The 21,949-nt window shown below is 47.8% G+C and overlaps 1 protein-coding gene across 1 annotated transcript in view; it reads right to left on the bottom strand.

Annotated features, from left to right (window-relative positions):
- Window positions 1-21,949, bottom strand: part of LOC103209240 (splicing factor SWAP) — a 95,117-nt gene that overhangs the window by 60,516 nt on the left and 12,652 nt on the right. Inside the window, exon 7 of the mRNA XM_007955030.1 lies at window positions 21,508-21,643. Coding sequence (XP_007953221.1) covers window positions 21,508-21,643 — 136 coding nt within the window. The remainder of the gene's footprint in view (window positions 1-21,507; window positions 21,644-21,949) is intronic.

The raw sequence follows: 21,949 nt of genomic DNA, 5'->3' as shown, positions 1-21,949 counted from the left end.
CCCCGAGTATCTTCTCCTGTGCTACGACCCTGACACTGGTATCTGGTTACACCCACACCCCGAGTATCTTCTCCTGTGACGCTGACAGTGGTATCTGGTTACACCAACAGCCCAAGTATCTTCTCCTGTGACGCTGACAGTGGTATCTGGTTATACCAACAACCTGAGTATCTTCTCCTATGACAATGACATTGGTATCTGGTTACACTGAACCACCAGAGTATCTTCTCCTGTGACTCTGACACTGGTATGTGGTTACACTGAACCAGAGTACCTTCTCCTGTGACACTGACAGTGATATCTGGATACCAACAACATGAGTATCGTCTTCTGTGGCAATGACATTGGTATGTGGTTACACCCAACCAGAGTATGCTCTCCTGACACGGACAGTGGCATCTGGTTACACCTGCAACCTGGGTATCTTCTCCTGTGACATTGACACTGATACGTGGTTACACTGAACCACCCAAGTGTCTTTTCCTATGACTGACACTGGTATATGGTTACACTGAACCACCCGAGTATCTTCTCCTGTGACATTGACACTGATATGTGGAACACAGCACAAAAAGAACATCCTCTTTTTTCAAATATAAAAAAATATAATTTTTTTTTTCAATTGTGATTCAGGTGAAAACTGACAGAGCAAATTCACTTTCCATACAGCAGTTCACATACACTTTGTCTCATGACACTGACTACAATTTACTCCAATGCAACAAGCTCCCCTCCTACTTCCTTCTGACAGTCACCTCTTCCCTGTGTCCATCCCTCGGTGCATTCCTGCCCCCCAAGCTGTCTCCCTGTGCATAAACAGCCCTTCTTTCTCCCATGATTGTTCTCTCCAAGGAGTGTATCTACTTCAGGTAAATGTTCAACTCATATGCCTATCTTTTGTTTGGCTGGAAGCCACAGGTGTAGGTTCAATTCCAGACCTGAAGGGCAGCTAGGGGCCATAGTCTCAGTGGTTCCACCAGGCTCTATCAGACCAGCAAACCTGGTTCCTCTTCTTTTTTCCCCAAATGATTTTGAATTTTGTTCCTCATTCTCAAAGAGAACATTCTTTTATTTATTTATTTTTAATTGTGACTTGGGTGAAAATTTACAGAGCAAATTCACTTTCCATACAGCAGTTCACATACCCTTTGTCTCATGACATTGACTACAATTTCCCACAATGCAACAGTTCCCCTCCTGTTTCCTCCAGATAGTCACCCTCTTCCCTGTATCCATCCCTCCATGCACTCCTGCCCTGAGCTGTCTCCCTGGGCATAAACAGACCTTCTTTCTCCTAAAGAGAACATTCTTAACAAATGTTTTCATTTATCACCTTAGTTTGTCCATGTGTCTGTCCAGCCAATGCTTGCCCCTTGCCTACTTGTGAGGCGCTGGGGTGCAGCAGAGAGCGAGGTGGACCAGTGCCTGTCCTGCAGGGCCTCGCAGCACAGGCGGGAGCAGGGACAAGTTAGCCAGGGAGTTGTAAGTGATTCAGATGCTGACAACGGCACTGGGGATGGTGGAATTGGGCCCTGGACAGAGAGACCTGGGCAGAGGGCTCTTCTGAGGCAGGACCCCTTTCCCACGCCCTGGGAACGAGAAGTTGCTACAGAATAGAGGGAGGGAAAGGAGGGAGCTGAGTGCTAAGTTATAGTGAAGGGTCAAGGTGGCCAAAGAGGGTCTTTGGATTTTATGGGGGACAGGATTTGGTTTTTTAAAAAGACCGCTCTGGGCAATCTATGTAGGAGATCCTGGATAGAGTGGGAGAACAATGTGGAAGAGGAGCTCTGGTAGCATAGTGGCTAAGGCACTTGACTGCTAACCAGAAGGCTGGCGGTTCAAACCCACCAGCCACTCCTCGGAAGGAAGGTTGGGCAATCCTACTTCCGTAGTGATACTGCCTCGGAAACCCAAGGAGGGGTCGCTATGAGTCAGGGCTGACTCGACGGCACATAACAACAACAACAACAACAAGAAAAAAAAGGGACCAAGTTTGCTGGTCTGATAGAGCCTGGTGGGACCCCTAAGACTATGGCCCCTAGCTGCCCTCCAGGACTGGAACTGAACTCACTCCTTTGTGTTCCAGGCAAATAAAAGACAGGTATATGAGCTGAACATTTACATCAGGCAGATACACTCCTTGGGGAGATCAATCATGGGCGAACAGAAGGGCTGTGTATGCACAGGGAGACAGCTCGGGGGACAGGAGTGCATGGGAGGGAAGGACATAGGGAAGAGGTAACTATGGGGAGGAAGTGGGAGGGGAGCTGTTGCACTGTGGTCAATTGCAGGCAATGTCATGAGACAGTGTATGTGAACTGCTGCATGGAAAATGAATTAGCTCTGTAAGCTTTCACCCAAACACAATAAAAAATTAAAAAATAAATAATAAAAAAAAACCCTCTGGCTGGTGCTGATGTGTGTGTAGGGGTGTAGTAGGAGTCCCAGCTAGGCCAGGCGGGCAGCAGAGTGTGGTAACATACTTAGATTACATGTGGGTGAGAGGGGAGAGAAATCTTGGGTGACCAGCACTCTGGTCTGATCCAGCACTCTGGTCTGACTGAACCCCTCAGCGAGGGGGCACACTTGCTGAAATGTGAAGAGTAGGGAAAAGTAGGGTGTGGGGAAATCCAGATCCCAAGGGCATCCTCGACACCTGGAGGAAACCCCAGAATGCAGCAGGCACCAAGCCATGGATCAAAGAACACCTCTAAGCAAGGAAACAACAATGTACATTAGAACCACGGTTTTAATGGACCAGATCTCTGCTTTAACTTCCATGCTCGTAAGAGTATCACACAAAAACAAGGAGTGAGAAAATGAGTGTTTATGTGCAGGTAAGCTTGCTCACTATTTTTGGAAAAAAAGTAGTTGGCAAATGTTTCCTATAAAAACTCACATAGTAAATATTTCAGTCTTTGTGGGTCAAGAGGCAAAATAGAGGCTACTATATATATTATATAAATACTTAATGACAAGAAAAGATTTTACACAAATTTTTGTTGTTGATGAAATTAAAATATAAAACCACTTGAATTTATTTTCTTTAAATAGTCCAGTGAGAATTTTTTTTTTTTTGAGACATGACACTTCACTAAGTGGGGTTCAAGGTAGGTGTTCAGATCATGGAACTGAGTGCAGAAGTTCACCCTGAAGCCCATTCGTAGCCCGTGGGTGGACAAAGACAGGTGGGGTGGACCCAGCCCTTTTCCCTACAAACACCTCTTTTCCCTACAAACTGGAGTTTTAATACGTTCGCATTTTGTACACAGTTTCTGATTTTCCCATTGCCGTCCAACTTTGTCCACAGGCACAGAGATGGACTGCCTTAGGACTGGGATATGCTGATGCAGGGACCATCCTCCAATTTAGGTTAACAGCCAGCTGGTCAACATACAACCCTGCAGCGTCGTGCAGAGAACACTCAACGTGTAGCTACTACCTAAAGGACAATTTAAGCTTCCTGAGAGACCTCAAGCTCGGCCTTGGGAGGAAGCCACAGCAACCAGGAGTCATTGCCAAACATACTGGTGCCGGCCCACCGAGCATCACCCGGCTACCCACGGTAAGCAGGTGACTGGCTGTTCAGAGCTGCACCTACCACGTGTCTATCTGGCTGGGAGACCAACATCAGAGTGAGCGATTTTCATGGGAATTTCACTACTTGATGTGAAATTCTACAGTAACTATCTCTTGCTGAAAGTAAGCTTTTCTGAAGTCAGCTTTTGGAACCTGAAGACTCAGATTACAGAAATGGTTTTAACAGTCCACACCTAGCAGCCAACGTGATAGGACAATGTTATTTGGAAAACTGTTCAATTTATGCCTGTTTCACACCGAAGACTTTTAGCCCAGAGAGATCCCTGTGATGAGTTTAATTTGGCCCCAACCACACATCCAATGACAACTGCCACAATTCCTGGCTCCCAGAGTTTCAAGGGCAAGGAAGGAGAGTGGGAAACCCAGGGGGATGAAGACCTGCAAGGCCTCCCGAGGAAGGAAGCAGCTGAGCCGCGAGCTCCAGCTCATCATCAAAGATCAACTGCACGTCCTTAAAGCTGGAAACCCACCACCACGCTCCCTCCTCCCCCTCTGCTTTCCTCTCACCCACTGTCTCCATCTCAAGACTCCAGCCTCCTCTCTGGGGACTTGGACAGTTTTCCAGAAGGTCCTAAGACCCATCTGGTCCTGGTTTGTTTTAGGGGGTTTTGAGCTGTGTTCCCCACAGTACTAAACGTTCTACTGCAAAAAAATCAACCCCAAACCTCCCCTAAATGCTAAATCCAAACTTTTTAAATAAAAAATATCACTGCCCTCCTCCATTCCCCAAAATACTTATACATGTTTATTATTTGGATCGTCACTGACTATGTCTAATAAAGGTTTCAAAGTGAGATAAAACTTTAAGACTATAAACACTGCAAAAAAACCAGTGTCTCTGTGAGGGAGGCTTGCAGTCTAACATACTTTGAGGAACACAAGAGGTTAACCTGCTGTTCACCATACCCACGTGGACCTGCACTCAGAGGTGACCTCTAGACCACCCGACCCTTCAAGCAATCCCACAAACAAAAGGTCTGTTTTGCTATCACCAAACTCCACTAGAACAACCTGTGTCCACGGAGACTCGGGGACTAGCCGTCTTTAAAGCTAGAAACCTACCAACATGAGTCCACTTGAGAAGCCCACAACTCTGGAATTCTAACCCAGCATTTAGTCTCTCTTCTTGAAGACAGAACTGTATTGCAGAAAAACCTGTCTCTAAACAGTATATAAATCTTCATCAGTGACCCTCAAAGAGAAAGTTTAGAATCTTTAATTCTGCAACGAAGTGTCTGAGACGTGTCACATAAAAACAGGTTTTACAGAGTTCTGGACAAAGAAAAGTGGCCAAAGCTCAAGATTTGATGCTAATACCGAAACGTGGCCCAGCAAAAGCTGAGGAGAAACCCCGGTGAGCAGAAGCCCCATTGGCAACCCTGGTCCTGCATCATCCTCACGACCACTGGCACCACCCCACTGTGCCACTCTCTGAATCCATGTCATTGAAGGGCTTGCTCTTTTCTGCTGACCCTCTGCTTTATCACGGATGACGTCCTTGCTCCAGGGACTGGTCTCTGCTGATCACAAGTCCACAGGACAAGGCAAAGTCTCGTCATCCTCACTTCTAAGGGACATTCCTTTTTTTTTTTCCTTCCTTAAATTTTTATTGTGATTTGGGTGAAAGTTTACAGAGCTAATTCACTTTCCATACAGGAGTTCACATATACTTTGTCTCATGACATTGACTACAATTTCCCACAATGCAACAGCTCCCCTCCCACTTCCTCCCCATAGTTACCTCTTCCCTGTGTTCATCCCTCCATGCACTCCTGCCCCCTGAGCTGTCTCCCTGTGCATAAACAGTCCTTCTGTTCTCCCATGATCGATCTCTCCAAGGAGTGTATCTACTTCAGGTAAGTGTTCAATTCATATGCCTGCCTTTTGTTTGGCTGGAAGCCACAGGTGTGGGTTCAATTCCAGACCTGAAGGGCAGCTGGGGCCATAGTCTCAGGGGTTCCACCAGGCTCTATCAGACCAGCAAACCTGGTCCCTTCTTTTTAAAAAATGATTTTGAGTTTTGCTCCACATTGTTCTCTCACTCTATCCAGGATCTCCTACAATGATCCCCCTCTGAGTGGTTGATGGTGTTAGACGGGCACCATCTAGTTCTTCTGGTCTCATAGTTGTATAGATTGAGGATCGCGTGGTGTACCAGTCACTTGGACTAATTGTTTCCATGCATCTTCAGTTTTCTTCATTCTTCTTTGCTCTGGACAAGGAGGGACCCATCATTGCATCTAGATGGCTGCTTGCAAGCTTTTAAGATCCCAGTCTGTACTCACCAAAGTAGGATGTGGAACAATGTTTTTGTGTAGTATTTTATGCCAATTGAGCTTGATGTCCCTTACGACTATGGTCCCAAGCCCACAGGTCCAACTACTCACTCCGAAGGGACTACAACCTTGTCCCTTGTCGGTTCTACTATATACCTGGGACATACAAATGTTTGTAGAAAGAACTGTCTGCCAATCCTATACGTGGTCATGGGCACACTCCCCCTTACAAAGATATACCTAATTGTTCAGTCTGTCTGCCCATCTAAGGGCATTCTAGTTGAACTTTATCCAAGATAGAACTGTCTGTTCTTCCAGCAGTCAATATTCTTCACCAACACTATAATTCAAATACATCAATTCTTCTTTGGTCTTTCTTATTCACTTTCCAGCTTTGACATGTATATGAGGCTACTGAAAATACCATGGCTTCAATCAGCTGTAACTTAGTCTTCAAAGTGACATCTTTGTTCTTTAACACTTTAAAGAGGTCGTTGGCAGTAGATATGCCCAATGCAGTATGTGATTTGATTTCCTGACTGCTGCTTCTATGGGCATTGATTACAGATCCAAGTAAAATGAAATCGTTGACAATTTTTGTTCTGATTACCTAGTACAGCTCTGACAAGAAATATACCACAAATGGGAGGGCCTTAACAGACAGGAGTTTATTCTTACAATTTGGAGGCTTTTAGTCCAAGTTCAAAGTGCCAGGCCTTCACCAGCTCGGATCTGGAGCGTGGGGCTGCTCGTTCATGTGAGCCAGTAGAATGGAGCCATAGCCGCTGCCCAAGAGTGAAGGGGTGGGGCTGCCATGCCCAAAAAGGAGAGGAATAGGGCCCACCAGGCCAAGGTCACCATTCAGGAACTAGGGGACTGGAGCCACCCAGTGGAGGAGACCTGTACAGGTGCCAAGTTGACAAGGGGTGGAATTGTGGTAGTTCGGTTTGTGTGTCAACTTGGCTGGGCCTGGCTGAGGGGCTGGGCAGCTGGTGGTAGTTATTCCCCATGACGAGACTGGCAATCAACTCCATGGTGGGATCTACCATAAGCAGCTGGGTAGCTGCCTTTGGGTATGTGGTCTGCTTCCTGTATATAAGGAATGGTCTCTAGCCTTTGGCATGCTTGGACCCTGCATGTCCATGCCGTGTCATTGCTCAGCAGCCTGCTATGCTCTGCCGACCTTGGGACTTACAGTGGACTTAAGTTAATGGCCTGCTGTGTGGATTGGTAACATCGGGACTGTGCCTTTTGACTTGTCAACCTCGGGGCTTCTCAGCCTCAGCAGGCAGTAGCTGTCTGAGTGAAAAAATGCCTCTAGCTCCAGTGGGCCAGGAGCAGGAGACAGAGCTAGACCCCAAGGTTAAGGGGCTTTCACCCAGCCCCTAGAGCCTGGCACTTTGAACTTGGACTTAAACCCTCCAAATTGTAAGAATAAACTCCTGTTTTTTAAGGCCATCCCATTTGTCGTGTATTTCTTATCAGAGCAGCAATAGGTAACCAGAACAACTTTCATCTTTTCTCTGTTTATTTTTATATTGCTTATTGGTCCAATTGTGAGGATTTTTGTTCCCTTTATGTTGAGATGTAATCCATACTGAAGACTATTCTTTTTGAGGGCCCAAGGAGGGGTTCCTATGAGTCGGAATTGACTGGACAGCAGTGAGTTTGGTTTATTTTTTCTTGGTGCAATCTTAGGCCATGCTATAAAAGAGTTTGGAAAGTAAGGTAAACACTTCAAGCTCATGGCTTACAGAAAAGAAGAAGATGCCATAAATAACAGCAGCACAACCACGTTTCAAAACCTGGGCTAGAGAAAGGGAAATACTGACTCTAGCCACATGATATGATTTCATTTCACTTAAGCTATTTACAGAACGACCCACTGTTTACAAACTGAGTTGGCAGAGTATCTTTAAAACAATGGTAAGCTACAATAACAGGCAGCGTTTCAGCATTATTACTCTCAGTGTGATTAATTTCATTTATTATGCTCTTTTGCAAGGATTTATAGCTAAGTATCAGAGAACAACTAAGTAATAACAAAAAATGAAGAGCATAAAAAATGGTTCATTGCCAGACTAATAAATGGAAATGCCAGTGTTGCATATATATAAAGAGCGTCTAGAAAAATATCCTTTTAACATAAAAATAGATGCTTTCCCCTTCCAGGCTGCCAAAGTCTAGGAAAATCCCCATCTGTAGAAAGTAAATAACAAGGAATGATTGAGTACATTGTACAGTGCTTATTAAATGCCAACTAATATGAAAAAAGATGACATGCACAGGACTGATCCACTTCCAGCGAGTCATACGTAGCAGTGCTATTCTGTCTTGAAATTACATATGAGGTCATGGATTTGTAAAGAATTAACTCTGGAGCCAGCTTAGTTTCCAATTAAGCATCTCAAGATTCTGCACCTTTCTGAAAAGGTGAAACCCATTTTCCTGATAAAAAGCTCAAGCCCCCATTGGACCCCTCCCCCAGGTGCTTCCCTGGCTGATCACCACTCCCAGTGGCAGCCCCTCTTGTAGCAGACATCCCTCCACTGCCGTGTCTGCCCCTGACAGCTGTCGCGCTGGTGGGCACATAGACACCCTTCCACTGCAGCCCTCTGCTCCTTTCCTCCACCCACATGCAGGCCCACTCTCACTCACAGCAGGGACAGTCCACTGTCACAAGACTGTCACAAGTACATAGTTGCATATGTTGTCTTCACTGAAGGATGGACAGTCCACTGTCACATGTATGTAGTTGCTCATGTCATCCTTGAAGAATAGGCAGTCCCATCACACGTACACAGCTCTTCATGTTGTCTCTCCTCACGGTGCAGGGAGTCCACTGCCACACATATGTAGAGGTAGGCATCATCCTCACTGAAGGACGGGCAGTCCAATGTCACACATACGTAGGTATATGTGTCATCCTCCCTGAAGGATAGGTAGTCCACTGTCACACGTACAGTTACACACGTTGTCCTCACTGAAGGATGGGCAGTTCACCAGCACATGTATGCAGTTACACGCGTGGTCCTCACTGAAGGATGGGCAGTCCACTGTCACACGTATGTAGTTACATACCTAGTCCTCACTGAAGGATGGGCAGTTTACCATCACATGTAGTTACACACATCATCCTCACTGAAGGACAGGTAGTTCACCGTCACACATATGCAGTTACATGTGTCGTCCTCACTGAAGGACGTACAGTCCACTGTCACATGTATGCAGTTGTACATGTTGTCCTCACTGAAGGATGGGTAGTCCACTGTCACACGTGCATAGTTGTCTGTGTCTTCACCGAAGGACATGTATCCTTCATTCTGCTGCTACTACTGAAACACTTAACTTGTAATGAGGGCTCTTGCAGCCATATCTCTACACACATCTCTAGGGAGAAGTACACATCTCGGGTCCAACGCTGACATGCCCAGCCACGTACCCACCGCACTGGTGGTGCAAATTTATCCCCACGATGTACAAGAGTGCTTGTCAAATGCTTTCACCTTTGCTTATGTGACAGCTGAAGCATGGCATGCCACTGTAGGCTAAACCTGCACTTCTTTTATTTAATCTCTGTAATTGAAGATACCCAAACTTACACATACGAAGTAGCCTTGATTTAAGACTTGGAATTCTGGAAGAGGGCTCCTGTTGGCCTCTAGGGAGTATCCCCTCCTTGCATGTAAAGCCTCGGTGTTGTCAGTGCACTGGCTGCACCTGGAGGGAACGACAAGCGGAGCTGCCGGTTCTGGAGGAAAGGACCAGAGGCGACGACGGAAGCACACTTTTGTGGGTAGTGAGGGGGCCTGTTAAAAATGTATGGCCATTTGTACTTCTGCCAATTGTTCACACTGCAGCCCGTGGCTCTCCAGGCCCATTAGGTTTCTTTCTCCTATTTGACTGTAAAGGCTCTTTATGTTAAGGGCATGCTACCACCTTCTGGTTTCTCAACAGCATCGTTGCTGGTCAGTTGGATAAAACGTCACCTGCTGGTTTCAGACAGACCGTTCTCCGTCCTGCTAAAGCAGCCTCACTTGACCCGCAGCTGGGGCGAGGCTCTGATGGGTCTGGTTTCCAAGCTCCTTTCCAAGACCACTGCTTTACTAAGACCTTCCCTCCTGGGACAGGCAGACTGCGTCTTGAAGCACTTTGCTTCACTGTGCTCCACAGAGACTGCATTTACGAACTGAAGGTTTGTGGCAGCCCTGCGCCAAGCCAAGTCTATCAGGGCCATTTCACCAGCAGCTGTGCTCACTTTGTTTCTGGGTGTCATATTTTGGTTATACTCACAATATTTCAACCTTCTCATCTGCTATTGCACACACCATAAACTGCAGTATAGTGTAGACACAACTTTTATATGCATTAAAACAACAACAAAAAAAAACCAAGCTCATCCCACTGGGAAGCCAAAATATGTGTGGGATTTGCTTACCTATGATATTCACTTTACAGTGGCAGTTTGGAATTGATCCACAGTATCTCTGAGGTGGGCCTACACTGTGTACACCTTTACCACGATATTTGTTTTACAACGGTGGTCTGTGTGCAGTATAGGGGCTGTGTGTACAAGGCCTATGGAGAGGTTCCAGGTGGATGCCTGCTCTGTGTGTCTGGTGCAGCACAGGGGCTGTGTGCACAAGGCCTGTGAGGAAGCCCCAGGTGGATGCCCACTCTGCGTGTCTGTGTGTGGCACAGGGGCTGTGTGCAAGGCCTGTGGGGAAGCCCCAGGTAGACATCCACTGTGTGTGTGTCTATGTGTGGCACAGGCCTGTGGGGAGGCCCCAGGTGGATACCCGCTCTGTGTGTGTCTATGTGCGGCACAGGGGCTGTGTGCACAAGGCCTGTGAGGAAGCCCCAGGTGGACGCCCACTCTGCGTGTGTCTGTGGGCGGCACAGGGGCTGTGTGCACAAGGCCTGTGAGGAAGCCCCAGGTGGACGCCCGCTCTGCTGTGCCTGTGTGCAGCACAGGCAGGCGGTCTTGTTTCAGGCTAAATGGGGAGCAGTGTGCATGGGTGTGTCCAGTCAGCAGACATTTCAACCCTCATGTTCATCATGCTGCTGCAGCCTCCACACCAGCCACCTGGCCAGCAGAGCACTTCGGCAACACGCCTCATCACTGCAGGGTACGCCTCCCTCTACGTCTTTCTGAAGTTTTCACATTCTTGCTTGTTCCTTTTTCAGACAACCACAGGATCATCTTCTCAAGAGAAAAACCAAGGCCACAAACGCTCCGTAGGTTTTCATATGTTATCAACACAAAATCTTTAAGGATGCCCTCATTCCTGTCTCACGCTCACTGTGATGTGCAGTTGTGTGTAGGTATCCATGTGTATCAATGTGTGTCTGCAGTTCACGCTCGCTGTGATGTTCAGTGTGTAGATACCTGTGTGTATCAATGTGTCCACAGTTCACACTGTGATGTGCAGTGTATGTAGGTACCCATGTGCATCGATATGTGTGCATGGTTCACACTCGCTGTGATGTGCGTTGTGTGTAGATACCTGTGTGTATTGATCTGTACCCATGGTTCATGCCTGCTGTTATGTGTGTTGTGCATAGGTACCCATGTTTATTGATCTGTGTCCATGGTTCGTACTCACTGTGATGTGCACTATGCCTGGGTACCTGTTCCACAGTTCACACTCACTGTGACATGCAGTGTGTGTAGTACCTGTATCAATGTGTGCCCATGGTTCACACTCGCTGTGATGGTCAGTGTGTGTAGGTATCCATGTGTATTAACCTGTGTCCACGAGTGTGTTCACACTCACTGTGATATGCAGTGTGCATGGGTACCTGTGTATATCAATGTGTCCATAGTTCACTTACTGTGATGTATGATGTATGTAGGTACCTGTGTTTTACTGATCTGTGTCCATGGTTCTGAGATGTACAGTGTGCGTGGGTACCCATGTTTATCAATCTGTACCCACAATTCATGCTCACTGTGATGTGCGGTGTATGTAGGTACCTGTGTATATCAATGTATATCCATGGTTCATTCACTGTGATGTGCAGTGTGCGTGGGTATCTGTGTTTACCTATCTGTCCATGGTTCACGCGCACCTTGATGTGCGGTACATGTGAGTACCTGTGTTTATCGATCTGTGTCCACAGTTGATGCTTCCTGTGATGTGTGCTATACGTAGGTATCCGTGTGTATCGATCTGTGCCCATGGTTCACGCTCAATGTGATGTGCAGTATGTGTGGGTACCTGTGCTTACTGATCTGTGTCCATGGCTCATGCTCACTGTGATGTGTGATGTATGTAGGTACCCGTGTTTATCAATCTGTGTCCATGGTTCATGCTCACTATGATGTGCAGTGTAGGTACCTGTGTTTATTGATCCGTGTCCATGGTTCACAGTCACTGTGATGTGTGGTGTGTGTAGGTACCCATGTTTATCAATGTGTGTCTACTATCTCCCACGGGCCCGTGCCATTGCTCCCTCGGACAAAACACTGCTTCTGAAACCTTTATTCCTCAATTTTCCATTATTCATCCAGTAACGAATGAGCAAGGTCTTGATTAGCCACAACTGTACACATTCTTCTCTTCAGGAAACTGAAAGCGTGTACTTGTACTGTTAACCTCATGGGGCAAACATACTGACCCACTGAGTTGTCCTGCATGGGAAAGCAGGACAGTCAGCTCATCTCTCCAGTGCTCAATCCTCCCACCATCAGTAAAGTGACACACACTGTCTCCGATGTCACCTGTCAGAGCTAGGTCAGAAGTGTACATGCTAACTGGTGCACACAACCTCAAGGTTTGACAGGCTATGACAGATGGCCTAAACCCTCCTGGGACAGTAGCAAAACTTCCAAATGACGGTAGGAAATCCAGAGACCCAGACCTTCCAAAAGGACAGTGACTAACCCCCTTGGAGCCCTGGGCCCACCCAAAGGACAGTGGTTAATCCACACAGAGCCCTGGACCCTCTTTCCCAAAAATCAAACCCACTACCATTGAGTTGACTGGGACTCACAGTGACTCCATAGGACAGAAGAGAACTGCCCCACAGGGAAGCTGACAGCCTCGTCTGTTTCCTGTGGAGCAGCTGGTGAGTTCAAAGTGCTGACCTTGTGATTAGCAACTAAATGTTTTAACCACTGTCCCACCAGGCTTCCAAGGACAGTGGGAAATTCATAGGAGTCCCAGAAACTGCCAACGGATGGTGGTTATCTAGAGCCCAGACCCTCACAAAGGATGGTGGGAAATCCACACAGAACCCTGGAACCTCTCAAGCCACCCCTCAATGCCTGGCCCAGCTTCAGGGTAAAGATGGGAAGCCTTTCTGGGGGTGATTTGAGTCTTTCTTCTCATCCAGAGGGTGGAGCTCTGTCCTCTGGGGGATCTGCCTGAGAGCCCGAAAGCCAGCATGCCAGGGCCAGCATGCCAGGGCCACCTCCTAAGAGCCAGAGCCACCTCGCCGGAGCAGGAAAACAGGCCACAGCAGTCTCTGTGAGCTTGGGACCCTTCCTTCATCCTCCCTACCATGCTGTCAGGATGTGTTAATTATCACTGGTGACTGGAATGCAAAAGTAGGAAACAAAGAATTACCGGTAGTTGGAAAATTTGGCCTTGGTGACAGAAATAATACTGGAACTCACAAGGTAGAATTTTGCAAGACCAACGACATTCATTGCAAACACCTTTTTTCAACAACACAAATGGCGGCTGTACACATGGACTTCACCAGATGGAAAAGCTCAATATCTTCAGCCAAAACCAGGCAGGAGCGGATTATGGAACAGACCGTCAACAACTCATACTCAAATTCAACTTAAAGTTAAAGACAATTAAAACAAGTCCATGAGAGCCAAAATATGATCTTGAATATATTCCTCCTGAATTTAGAGAACATCTAAAGAACAGATTTGATGCACTGAACACCAATGACCGAAAACCAGAACTGTGGGATGACATCAAAAGCATCATTCATGAAGAAAGCAAGAGGTCACTAAAAAGACAACAAAAGAAGAGAAGACCAAAATGGATGAAAGAAGAGATTATGAAATTTGCCCTTGAGCAGAGAGTAGCTAAAGCAAATGGAAGAACTGACAAGGTAAGAGAATTGAACCAAAGATTTCAAAGAGCAGTTCAAGAAGACAAAGTCAATTACTATAATGAAATGTGCAAAGACCTGGAGTTAGAAAACCAAAAGGGAAGAACATGCTTAGCATTTCTCAAGCTGCAAGAATTGAGGAAAAAATTTAAGCCTCGAGTTGTAATATCGCAAGATTCTACGGGCAAAATATCGAATGATGCAGGAAGCATCAAAAGAAGATGGAAGGAATACACAGAGTCAATGTACCAGAAAGACCTGGTTAATCTTCATCCATTTCAGGAGGTGGCATACGATCTAGAACCAATGGTACTGAAGGAGGAAGTCGAAGCTGCAATGAAGGAAATGGCGAAGAACAAGGCTCTGGGAACTGACAGAATACCTGCTGAGATATTTCAACAAATGGATGCCGCACTGGAGGCACTTACTCGGTTAATGCCAAGAGATTTGGAAGACAGCTACCAGGCCAACTATCTGGAAGAGATCCACATTTGTACCCATTCCAAAGAAAGGTGATCCCACAGAATGTGGAAATTATCGAACATATCATTAATATCACATGCAAGTAAGATCTTACTGAAGACAATTCAAAAACGGTTGCAGCAGTCTATTGACAGAGAACTTCCAGAGGGGCAAGCTGGATTCAGAAGAGGACGTGGAACAAGGGATATCATAGCTGCTGTCAGATGGATCTTGGTTCAAGGCAAAGAATACCAGAAAGATGTTTACCTGTGTTTTATTGACTATGCAAATGCATTTGATTATGTGGTTCATGACAAATTATGGATAAATGAGAAGAATGGGAATTCCTGAACACTTGACTGTACTCATGAGGAACCTGTATCTTGATCAGGAGGCTATCGTTCGAATGGAACAAGGGGACACTACATGGTTTAAAATCAAGAAGGGAGTGTCAGGGTCATATCCTTTCCCCATACTTATTCAATCTAAATGCTGAGCAAATAATCCAAGAAGCTGGACTATACGAAGAAAAACGTGGCATCAGGATTTAAGGAAGAATCATTAACAACCTGAGATATGCTGATGATACAACTTTGCTTACAGAAAATCAGGATGACTGAGGCACTTACTGATGAAGATTGAAGAATACACTCTGCAGTATGGATTACATCTCAGTATAAAGAAATAAATTCCTCACAACTGGACCAATAAGCAGCATCATGATAAATGGAGAAAAGATTGAGGTTGTCAAAGAATTCACGTTGCTTGGTTCTACAATCGACACCAATGGAAGCAGCAGTCAAGACATTAGACGACGTGCAGCACTAGGCAGGTTGGCTGTGAAGGAACTCTTTCAAGTGCTGAGGAGCAAGGATGTCTCTTTGAGGACTGCCCACTACGGTACACCTGACACAAACCATATATCCAATTGCCTCGTATGCATGTGAGAGCTGGACAATGAATAAAGAAGACCAAAGAAGAGTTGATGCTTTTGAGTTGTGGTCTGGCGAAGTATGCTGAAAGTACCATGGACTACTAAAAGAACTAACATCTGTCCTGGAGGAAGTGCAGCCGAAATGCTCCTTGGAAGCGAGAATGGCTAGCCTTCGTCTCACCTACTTTGGTCATGTTGTCAGAAGGGACCATTCCCTGGAGAAGGATGTCATGCTTGGTAAGGTGGAGGGTCGACGAAAGAGGGGAAGGCCTTCAATGAGATGGATTGACATGGTGGCTGCGACAATGGGCTAAAGTATAGCAAGGATCATGGAGCTGGCGCAGGATTGGGCGGTATTTCATCCTGCTGTGCATGGGGTCGTTATGAGTTGGAAACGACTTGACGGCACCTAACAACACAACAACAACCATGCTGTCATGCTGTCCTTCTGTTTGTCCTGAGCTACAACCCTGGCCACGGCTGCTGTGAACGGCCCACTTCCTCCTGGGCTTCAGTTCTGCCCTAAGCCACTCTCCCAGACAGTCCCTGAAAGTCTGTCTCCTACTCCTCTCTGCACACATGCAGCCACCTCCAGTGGGCCTGCCCAGAAATAGAGAGGACCACACAGATCAGATCTGGGTCTTTTCCTGCCTCTTAACCTCAGCACCAGACAAAATCCTGGAGGCCCTCTTGGGCCTCCCTCAGCGACAGGAAAAGCGAAAGAAGACGAGGACCTAATGACGGGCATTTTACATGCTGATCCACTTCCTGGCTCACTGCCTGGTCCCCCTCATGCACACCGCATTGCACTATCAGGAACTCTCTCAGGAATGAGAACAGACCATCGGCAACATCTGTCCTCATTCTGGCTATCGACTATCAGGTGCCCTATATGACCTGTGAGGGCCCCAACTTCCCAGGGGAGGGCCGGCACTGAGCAGGTGGCACTGTGCTGTTCTTTCTGCAGACACCACAGGCGACGGACATGGGTGAGACCTGTGACGATGGCAGTCCCATTTCGAGTCCCAGCAAAATTTCCTTGGCCTCTCGACAGCTACCATTTGGCTGCTTTAAGGACGCAGCAATCAAACCCCTGTGGGGCTACAGGTTTTTCCTTTCTGGCCATGTTAGCTGGTGTCTCGGCAGCAACCTCTACCTCAGAGCTCAGGAATGTGACCTCCACCCCCGTCCACGCGCTCCTTCTGAGCTTCAACTCACACTCTCTCCCTTAAGTACAGTTTCTCTGTTCTTCATGAGAACGAAGTGGCATCAGTCCAAAGACAGCAACCCATATCTGTCCATGCTGTCACCTATACCTGTCAGTGTGGACCTAACCAGCTCATTTTCAAGATGCCACATCCTACAAAGGTCTGTGGCAGGGCAGGGGTTCCCAAGTCTAAGATACTTGACCATGTCTTTAGTAACACCACCATCTATGTTGTTTAGTTTACTTACACAGACTTGCTGAAAAAAAAAAAAAAAAAAGGTAAGCAACGTTAATTCTAATGGTATGGTTTGAGCAACATTAACACTAAGGGCACAGTTTGAGTAAAGCTGACACCAAGGGCCCGGTTTGAGCCACGCTGACACTAAGTGCATGGTTTGAGCCACGCTGACTCTAAGGGCCCAGTATGAGCCACACTGACACTACAGCCCAGTTTGAGCCGCCATGTTAATTCTAAGGGCATGGTTTGAGTAACAGTAACACTAAGGGCCCGGTTTGAGCCATATTAACATCAAGGGTACAGTTTGATATGCTAGTTTTATGTTTTCCCGTTGTTGGTAGGCAGTGTCAAGTTGGCTCTGACTTACAGCAACCCCTATTTACAACAGAAGGAAACAGAGCCCAGTCTTGCACCACCCTCAACCATTGCTACGTTTAGCTCATTGCTGCAGCCACTCTGTCAGTTCATCTTGTGGAGGGCCTTCGTTTTTTTCGCTTACCCTAAATCACACTAAAACCTACAACTACTAACGCCAAGTCCTAGACTCACCTGGCACTGCACAGGTGCACAGTGGTTGGATTCCAGGCCATCCAAGAGCCCCCCAAAGGAAAAAGCTCGTGTGCTTTCTCCCAGACACACATACCCAAGTCCCGTCCCCAAGGTCAGGATTTGTATGCACTGTCAGAGTTCACCTAGGACTTCCAGTGAGCTCAGGACCCCGAACTCAGCTCTAAAATTTGTAGAAAGATCTATGAAGGCAACAGTGGGCAATGATAGATTAGCGATTGTATTATTGTATCTGCTTTTCTTTTTTAAAGGTGGCTGCAGATTTTTCAGGGAGCTCTGGTAGCATAGTGGCTAAGGCACTTGACTGCTAACCAGAAGGCTGGCGGTTCAAACCCACCAGCCACTCCTCGGAAGGAAGATGGGACAATCTACTTCCGTAGTGATACTGCCTTGGAAACCCAAGGAGGGGTCGCTATGAGTCAGGTCCGACTTGATGGCACATAACGACAACAGCAGATTTTTCAACTCAACATTGCACCTTAATTTAAACAGGTAATTTTAGTAATTTTCAAGAATGCTTTCTGTCTAACAACTTACAAGAAGATTTCCCCAAGTGCAAAGTTTGCAATTTAAATGCCATTAACCCTCCCCTGAAGTTGGTTTAAATGGGTGTGAACGGGATTGTTCTCTGTACAAAGTCAGTTGTTTCAGCAGCCAAGGGTCAAGCACACAGGCGTGTTAAAAATGGCACATTCCACAGAAGAGTAACAGACTCCGTACAGAGACCCACAAGAACAGCAGGTCCATTGGCACATTGTCACCAAAGCCTGAGATGAGAGGAGCTGAGTGCCTGGGAGGGTCTGGGCAGCACACAGCCAGCAGGACACAGCTGTAGTCAAGCTTTCCTGTGAGGGCATGGACAGGGAGCTGTGAAGCTTCTCTTAGGATTGGCTGAGGAAGGATGTGTCAGATGATCCCTCCACCTAATAAACTATACTCACAAGGAGGGACCAGGCCAGACAACACAGACTCTGTTACTCAACTTGGCAACACCTTCGCTAATGCAGGACAAGAGGCATGTGTGCAATCAGTCTCAATCCCAAAGAAACCGAGTCATGATCTCATCTTGACCCTAATGCCACAGTATTTCAAACCTCCAGATTATCAGCTTTTTAAATGCTTCTCAACTGCAGCAACACAGTCATGTAAAAATCTGGAAATCAAAGACAAGTATGAACAGAGGAGAAGAAACGGTCACAATTCTATCAGAAGCCACTCAGAGCCTATCAATACTTCCTACACGTTTCTATCTATCAATTTCTCCAGCCCAGGTGAGGTCGTGCTGCGTGAATAACTTTGTGATCTGACATCATGTAACTAAACCCAGTGCCGCCAAGTCGATCCAGACACACAGCGACACTACACAGGTGAAAATAAAGAGCCTTATCTGGAACCCCAAAAAGTGACACACTTGTGCAGAGCCAGGTGGTGCTGGGCAGGGGGCGGGGGGGGGGCTGGTGAGGGCCCCAGGGGTCCAGGAGAGGAGTAGGGCCGGCCGGCGGGTATGCAGGCGGGACAGGGCTTTGACTGTGGGGTGCAGATGTGAACGGCAGTTGATGTGCCCCGGGGACCTTCATCTGCATTCGCTCCTGATGACGCCCCGAGCAGCTTGGTGGCAGCTGCCAGTGCCGTGCCTCCACCCTGACCCACTCCGCGCCTTTCTGGCTGCAGTCGGCTTCGGTGCTCAGCACTTTAGTCAGACTGCTCTTGCTTCAGCTCATGGTGTGTTCCTGTGAGACCTGAAGGGCACCTGTCTCTGTGGAAGGCTGTGATAGCACCTCATCCTCTGTGCACCATGCCCTGTGACCCCCTCCTCTAGAGCACAGCCATGCATCTGGGCAAGCAGCACCTGGACTGCCAAAAAGCTTTGCTAGATGGCTTGGCATTTTTAAAAAGCATGACATCATTGAAACACCTGTAAACTGAGCTATTTCACACCAACACTGTGGATTCCCTGCTTCTCAGGACAACCTGGAGTCCCAGTCCCTGCCATTGGACACAGCCACACCCTCATCTAACCCACTGCCAAGTCCTGCTGGCTCTAACTGCCTCAGCCCTGCTGGGTATGGAGGCTGGGCCTGGACGCTGGGCTTGTGGGTCTAAAACCGAGCGCCCCAGTCAGATGTGCTCAGTTCCACAAATTCTGCAGCTACCCCAATACCTACCCTGACAAGAGCTCAGCTCTTGCTCACTGCAGAAACAGGCAAAGAGGGACCCCCAACAATGACTGTAATGAGGAAGGCGAAGGCTAGGAACTGGTGCCCAAAGACAGCCCCTGCTGGGGTGACACAGCCAGAAGCCTTGTGAACAGATCCTTGGGGCCCTGGCACCTGCCACAAGCTATGACTCATCTCAGGCCTCTAGGGCAGAGACGTGGAAGCAATGTTGGCAGGGGGGGCACGTGGGGCATGTGGGGCACGTGGGGCACGGGAGAGCTGTGCCGTGGCCTTCTGGAGCCTGTGCACGCACTGACCTTCCACACCCCCGGGAGCCCTGTGTGACCGGGCTGGGACACCACTCAGTCCAGGGAGACCACGCCACCTGCTCCAAGGCCTGCTCCCACCTTCTCCTTAGGAGCGTCTCCCCTGTCGCTCCCTGTAGGAGACTGTCCGCCCTCCACGACTGACTACGTAAGCATACCACGCCCACATGCACCACTGACGAGCAGGGCTGATGAGCAACATCACGCCCCTCCAATTCCACTTTTCTCCTACGCAACGAAGTTTCATGGCTTTGGGAATTTGGTGAAGTACCCAAAACTACATTTAACTCACACAAATTCAATGCAGGTTCTGAAAAAGAAAACAAGAAAGAGGAGACTGTCCTCTCAGCGATTTATAACCTGGCTGAGCATGAGATGGAAGTGAACTCTCCTGGTCTCTGCAAAACACCATCCTCACACAACGCCCCAGCGTGAGCACCTTGTTGTGTTGAGTATCATTCAAGTTTCTCAGTGTCCCACACGTAAGAGTTGTCTAAACAAAAGCCCACAACACGTGCTCACATGCTCAAGGTTTAGATGAAGCCCACACCACATGTACCGTGCTCACACAGACCGAGTTTAAAAACCTACTGCACACACACCGTGCTCCATGAGTGCTTCACAGAACGTTCGGAACAACCCTGCCTAGCTGTACATGTGGTGTCCTATACTGACTGTGGAATATGATCACCAGGGAAAATGCAGCCGTGTGACACGGATCTGCCACGTGACACCAGATCTGGTCTTCGACCTGAACATTTAAAGAAAATCGGATTTGACTGAATCATGTGAAGACATCATCCAAGTGCTGAAGTTTGAGAGTTTTCAGGATACAGAGAATTCCATCACGTGACCAATTTTCAAAGCCTGAGATTATTAACGTAGCACGTCAACATCCCACAGCAGTCCGCTGCACAGCTGTGCTACAGTGAGTGCAGAGAACACAATGCCACCTTTAGCAGGAGCCTGGCCCCGGAAGAAGAGTAGCTTACATCTTAAACCAGAATTAAGCTTTGGCTAAACTTCCAATAACTAAATGTCAGGCAAGCGTCACAGACTCATTCTATCAAATTCTGTGACAAGTCGACGGCATAGAGAGATTCTAGTAGCTTTTGCCAAAGGTCATTGACTCATTAAACGTTTATGAATCCAATACGATAATGAAAATGAACTGATACTGAAACAAAGGTTAAACATTTTCAAGTGATTTCTTACACAGAACTCTAAGCTCTATCTTCTTCACCTAATAATCTTCAAGAAATCAGAAAGCTAAGAACAGCAGCCGGTCAAAGCCAGCAGCTGTGCCGTGCCGTCTCCCTCTTCAGAGAGCAGTCATGGCAGACAAGTCAAGCTATCTACTCAGGAACCCCCACCCCTAACAGAGCTGTGACTCTGTTCTGGGCAGCAATGTGCCCCACAGAGAGCCACACTTCCCAGCCTCAGTGTGGGGAGGGAAGACCAGGTGACACGGCTGTGGCCAGTCTGTGGCTCCTGGGACGAGTTTTAAAGGGGACCGAGTCATCTGGCGCCTGCTTCTGCCTTGCCTCTGCCCTGCCCTGGTCCTCGGCTCCTTGGGGCCCTGGCACCAGATCTGACTGCCCACCTCGTATCTGCTTGGCTGAGTGCCACTCAGCATGACACAGCCACCGCGGGCCAGGTACTCACAGTCGGTCGTGTATTCCACCTGGGGGGGTTGTGCAGCTGTGCCCTCGGCTGCCTGGGGGGTGGGTGTGGAGCTGTCGGCCTGGGCTTTACGGACAAGCGCTGCGAGAGGGTGATCGGGATCCACCACCTTCAAAGGCTGGAGACAGAAAGGACGCGGTCTCAGCTCCGTGTGCAGAAAGCGCCAGCTCAGCTTCCCGACACACAACGTGGGACCCTTCCTCCAGCGCTGTCTGCAGAAAGCTTTCCAAACACCAGGTCTTACCGCCTGCTCAGGAGCTCCGGTGGCCCAAGAGGTGTGCTTGGCTGCTAAGCAAGAGGCTGGCGGTTCGAACTCACCAGCTGCTCAGTGGGAGAAAGACGAGGCAGTCTGCTTCCACAAAGATGACCACCTCAGAAACCCTCTGGGCAGCTGTGCTCTGTTCTACAGGGTCACTCCGAGTCA

The sequence above is a fragment of the Orycteropus afer genome, unplaced genomic scaffold, assembly GCF_000298275.1.
Source record: "Orycteropus afer afer isolate SDZICR_OR568_19922 unplaced genomic scaffold, OryAfe1.0 scaffold00489, whole genome shotgun sequence".
NCBI classification, from domain to species: domain Eukaryota; kingdom Metazoa; phylum Chordata; class Mammalia; order Tubulidentata; family Orycteropodidae; genus Orycteropus; species Orycteropus afer.
This window is presented reverse-complemented; position numbering and strand designations above follow the sequence as displayed.